Source organism: Amborella trichopoda, chromosome 3 (assembly GCF_054954075.1).
Source record: "Amborella trichopoda isolate Santa Cruz 75 chromosome 3, AtrichopodaSantaCruz75HAP2 v2.0, whole genome shotgun sequence".
Lineage (NCBI taxonomy): Eukaryota > Viridiplantae > Streptophyta > Magnoliopsida > Amborellales > Amborellaceae > Amborella > Amborella trichopoda.
The window spans coordinates 28,939,424-28,945,227 of record NC_142338.1 but is presented as its reverse complement, the minus strand read 5'-3'; the positions used below and the strand labels follow the sequence as shown (position 1 = coordinate 28,945,227).

Sequence of the window (5,804 nt, the reverse complement as noted above, 5' to 3'; positions counted from 1 at the left end):
ATACATTTTTAGGCAATTTTATATATAAGTTTATCTTTTTCAAAATATGGTTTATTTTTTTAAGTAATTTGCTAAAACTCATTATATTCTTAGCTGTAAATAACTAAAAATAGCTGAAAATGTAGAAAATGTCAAATAGTAATTATATTATATATCATATAACACATATCAAATAACTAACAAAATAATGTTAGGAAAAGTACATCGATTTTGGATACGGGTCGAGGCTCTAAATAATCAAAGTAAAGCGCACCTTCAACTAGTGTTGGGAGAAATTGTTTTAGTACTCAAAATCTTTGTGAAGACCTGAAAATTTATTTTCATATCTAATTATAAAATTTAAAACTTTAAATGCAGTGTAAATCGAGTAGATCTATGAACACTTGAAATCCTTGAAAAGTGACAGCCTGAAAATACATTACAAGATGCACCGTTTCTAAGAATTGAAACCCATTGTTTCTCATGTCCAGATATCTTGAGGTCGAGATGATCAATTAGAGGATTTTTTGGCTCAACAACTTGTTTCAGTGATTTTTGGAGGGGGACCCTAAATTGACTTTTAAAGCCTCGACTTTATATAAATTTTTTTCTTTTGGATAAGATAGTTTATTCTTGATAAGACTAACTGTACTCTTGCTAAGACTAACTGGGCCCCAAACTAATTTGAATAGTATTTGTAAGAGTACATTATTACTTCGTATTTAATTTGTAATATAAGCATGCGACAATTACTATGAGTTCATTAATCTTTGCTATAAGCATGCGACAATTACTCCTAGCTATTAGATGTCAAATTAGATGGCATAGGTTGTGTTACGAAGTTTGAGAATTTATTTATTTATTTATTTTGAACTTTGATCTAGTCAATAACACTCTTACTAGCACCCATTCTGAAATCTAAATGACAAGGGTAATTTTAACCTCCTTGTAACAAAAGTGAATAATCCTATGTAAGTCATACAATCTGGTGGAGTTCTAAAAGAGATTAAAGTAGTTACAAAATAATATTTGGTTTTATGTGAAGAATGTTGGGTCGCTATTGGGATACAAATGTTATAAAGGGGGTTATTACACTAATCCCACCAAAACGTTCGGCCCTCTGGGGAAGACAAACAAGAGCAATCTCTCTCTTTTTATCTCTAAATTGGGGCAATCTATCTCTCTCACTAACCCAGTCAAAATGCTCTAGCCTTTTTTTTTTTTGAGCAATTTAGTAGGGAAGACAGGCCTCTACCCGTTTTTTAATAAGACAGGCCCCTACCCATTTTTTAAGAAGACATGCCCCTACCCTTTTTGAAGGTATTAGCATGGTGGTATTAGTGATGGAAATGAAAACCACGATGTGGTGAATAATGTGCAGGGTGCTACCACCACGACCTTAGCCCCTTCCCCATGCATTAGCCTTTTTGGAGAAATCTTTATTTCTCTCCCTCTCCCCCATACAAGGGTCATAAATAATTTGTAATTTTTATTGTTGTTTAAAAAATCCCTTTTTAATACGTATTCTTTAGGTTTTACTCATTTATCCCAAATCGTCTGGATTTTTCAAAAAAACGTTTTTATCAAATTGCTTCTATTTCTAACTTCGAAAGATGTAAGCTCAAAACTTAGAACCTAGTTCTTTCTTTTCCACTTTGAGGCCTTCAAAGTCCCAAATTGTGAAGGTCCAAGTGTTTGGGAAAAAAAAAAAAGACAAGGGCGAATATTTTGAACCTTCCTTCAAGAACCGAGATAGGCTTACTTAGAAAATAATTTCAGATCTTCAAGATCGGAAATAAGCGTGATTCAAGAAAAATAAATGAAGCCAAATAAAATATGTTCGAATATGCATGATATCAAACTTTGATGGAAGATTTTATCTTCGGATGAGGTTTGTATAAGGTTGATGCTTTAAAAATCAAATTAAGGCACATATCTAAATGTTGCCAAAATATATTGTTTGTTTCAAAAATCCCTGTGATGATCTAAAAATTTATTTTTGTCTCTTTTTATGAAATTTTAAATTTTTTTTTAAAAAAGAATTGGTCTAGCTAATCTGGAAAAATTTGAAAATCTTGAAAGTGGACGGTGCACCTAATACAATACAAGAAGTAATATTTTTAAGACTGAAAATCCTTTTTACTTTTTTTATTTAACAACTAGATATCTCGAGGTTGAGATTGGAGGGCCTTTCATTACACCTAACTTTTTTGTTTTTTTTTCATTTTCTAAATAAGATGATATACACCTAAATTTATTTTTGATTTTTTCCGTAAATATCATCTCACACGGTGGACGAAGTACTAGGATGACAGTAAATTCAACCTGAGAATCTCGGCTCCCTCCCTTGGATGCGTGTTTAGATACATAATAAATGCCCCCAAACACCAACACCTCTTTATTTGGAGAGCGAGGAGCAGAATGAGGAGATAGTGATACTTTGTCCCTCCATCTTATTAATTTGTGTGACCTCACTCGTTCACCAAAAATCATGGATACTTTTGAAAGGGAATTTGGTTTATTTACTTTCTACATTTGGGTAAAAGCTGATTATACTTTGTCATGTCCTTTTCTCACTCGCTATTGGGTGAAAGCTGCTTATACAAGATGTCCATGGTTAAACCCCTCTTTCTCTCTCTACCCCCTATTCTCTCTCTCCTCTGCTGAGCTAAGTGCAGTGTCACAGTCCTTTTTGGTGTATTTATTATTCTTTTGTCTTTATCTCTCAATTCTTTCTAATTCATCAAATGCTCTTGGCCTCTTCATCTTTTCTATCTCTTCCTGAAGGACCCCCTCTTCTCCTCCCTCCTACATTTGAGGCTATCTTCTCCAATAGCTTCCGTAACAATCTTCTTCTCTCTCTCTCTTGATTGCCACCATCTTCTTCCCCCCTCTCTCTCTCTTATTCTAGCTCTTTCTCTCTCTTGATTGCCACCCTCTCTCTCTTATTTTAGCCAAAGATATGAGAGATTTGGTACTAAGCATGGCCAGAGCCCCTAATTGATGATATCAAACACAAGTCTCTGAAGAATTCCTGAGAAATACCAAAGAAAAACAAACAAATAATTTCAGTTTTTGTGATCCGAGGATCTTCTTCACAGACTAGGTAAACTATCTCTCTCTCTTCCTACCCGGGAGTTTGCTGTTTTCCTTTTTCAGTAGAAGTTTTTAGGGTTTCTCTCTCATAGTGAATTCTGTGCAGAGAAGTGTTTTGTTTGTTAAAACCTTACTCCAAAACTTGAGAGAGATTGCACTCGTCAGATCGATATCCATTAATATGTGGACAAAAAGATGTTGTTATAAATAAATGGTGCAACTCAACTATTAGGAACCCTAAGACCATCCTTGATTCCCTAAGCTTCACAGGCCCTTTTGCTCTACGAATGGGCTATCGTGTGATCTAGTAAGAGAAACCAGTATTTTCCTTTTTAAAGGGTAAAAATTCCTAAAAATTCTAAATGCAGTTGTCTGTAATAGCAAGGCCAAAACTGTAGCAGTATGTTTGCTTTGAGAATTTCTTTTTCAAGGTTCAGGTTCCTTTCACATCAAAAGAATATTTGAGAGTTAAACAATGAGAGAAACACCTGTGGAAGGGAAAAAAGAAAAAAGTAGTGAGAGAAAGAAGCGTCATGAGCAGGAAACTTAAAGCAAACGAAACCTGCCATACATAACCAAGTGATGGTTTAATAGTAGTCACAGGCGATTCATCTTTGTATCCCTTCCCAAACTTTTACCATTTTCGCAACCCATAAAATGAGTGAAGCACATCTATGGGGTTTTCCCAAAAAAGAAAAAAAAAAAAACCTATGCCGATATTTGATATTTTTGTGAAGCTCGCCTGTGGGGCTTTTAACCAAGACACTAAAAAAAAAGAAAGTTTTGATAAAACAACAGGAAATATGTCTTGGATATCGATGAGGTCTCTAACAAGGCTGCTCAAACCCCTTCTTAGTAAAGGGAGAAAAGCTTCAGACAAATGCCTAAAATTAGCTATAGGAAACCTGTACTTATAATGATATGCAAACAAAAATAATATGTAGAAAATTAGTTTGTTTTATATCTTGTATATTACAAGATATTACAAAAATAATGTTTATTATATTGAGATTTCTATTTTGTGGGATTACTATTATAGTGAGATTTGTTTCCTAAACAACAAGAATTGTAGATCTATAAATATCTGGTAACCAGAGTAATCTCTATGAATGAGATACTGGTTTAGCCTCTCTCTCCAGTTGAGCTGATGGGGATAGTGGAATGAGTAAGGTTTTTTATTGTATGTCTGTTAAAAGACATTGAAGTTCTTCCATTCCTTGTGTCAATCTTCTCTTCATGTTTTCATTTTTTCTAAGCTCTATGCAAAAAGAGTCGAGTTTATTTTCAGTTCTTGTATCTTTTCATCTCTCATTTACATTTGCTGTCTTATCAAACAAATTCAGTGAATTATTTTTTTATTAACATTTTTGGAAATGAGATTTGAAAAACATCCTCAAACCTCTCAAAAAAGAAAAGAAAGGAGACATAACCTATGACACAACACAAATTGCAATGTCAAACTATGGTGCAACTAAGGGGCAGGTAAACAACAATTTGAATGACCAAATAAACTGAGATATTTAATTTCTTCATCTTGTTTTCATTTCCTTTGATGGAATTCCACTTTGCAGAATGAATAATCCATTGAGTTGTTAAGTTTTGCTGCTTATTCTCACATTCTTTCATTTTCTCTCTCTTTATTATGTCACTAAACGAATGATCAAATAAGAGTTGTTGTTTCATCTTTTCTACTTTCCTGTTTCCTATCCATTATGTAGGAAATTGAGAGCCAAATGAGCTAAATATGTTTTATTTTATTTCCTCTCTCTCTCTCTCTCTCTCTCTCTCTCTCTCTCTCTCATAAGAAACCATGGCATCATCAAGCTCAAACTCCCCTTGTGCTGCCTGCAAGTTCTTGCGGCGAAAGTGCATATCAGGCTGCATCTTTGCTCCCTACTTCCCCCCCGAAGAGCCCCAAAAGTTTGCCAATGTTCACAAAATATTCGGTGCAAGCAATGTTGCGAAGCTCCTCAATGAGCTTCTCCCTCATCAGAGAGAAGATGCAGTGAATTCTCTTGCTTATGAAGCTGAGGCTCGAATGAAAGACCCTGTATATGGTTGTGTTGGTGCCATATCAGTTCTTCAACGCCAGGTCCACCGTTTACAAAAGGAACTGGATGCAGCAAATGCTGACCTTATTCGATTTGCTTGCGCTTCTCCTGATATGCACAATCCCATCCTCACACCTGACCAGCTGCTCATCAGGAGAATTGGGAATAGTGGGTCACTCTCTCATCCCTCTCTATCTCATCAAAATTTAACTCCTCACTCTCTCTCTCATCACCAGGGTTCTAGTGATAGTTTCCCAAACAATGGGTTCCCACCCACTTGGAGTAATACCAGTCCAGGTGGGAACACTAGAAGAGGTGAGAACAGGATGTGAGATGGGGCATGAAAATAAACCCTAATCCCAATGTTTTCCTGTTTTCCTTTTGCGCCATTGAATCACATGCTGTGTGTAAATGTAGAAGTTATAAACAGCTTTATTTGTTTCTTGTGTGTGGTTGTACTTGTTACAACCTCTAAAAAATAGGAAAGAATAACTAAGAACATAATAATGTTTAGTGTGTTCGTTGTGGTAAACTTACCACTTCAAGTAAATGCATCAGTACCAAGTTTGTTTGAGTTTTTTTCTATATTTTCTATTGTTTTAAGTTCTCAAGTGTAAGATGATTAGTGCATTTACCATGATTAGTCTGTTCAGTTGTACAATTGAGACTTTTTGGAAA

General features: G+C 34.9%; 1 protein-coding gene across 1 annotated transcript; it reads left to right on the top strand.

Annotated features, from left to right (window-relative positions):
• The first annotated feature begins 2,720 nt into the window (after positions 1 to 2,720).
• On the top strand, positions 2,721 to 5,804 carry LOC105420357 (LOB domain-containing protein 25). The gene is made up of 2 exons (XM_020665103.2): positions 2,721 to 3,085; positions 4,881 to 5,804. Exon 2 carries the CDS (start codon positions 4,886 to 4,888, stop codon positions 5,456 to 5,458), a length of 573 nt encoding a protein of 190 aa, XP_020520762.1. The 5' UTR covers positions 2,721 to 3,085; positions 4,881 to 4,885; the 3' UTR covers positions 5,459 to 5,804.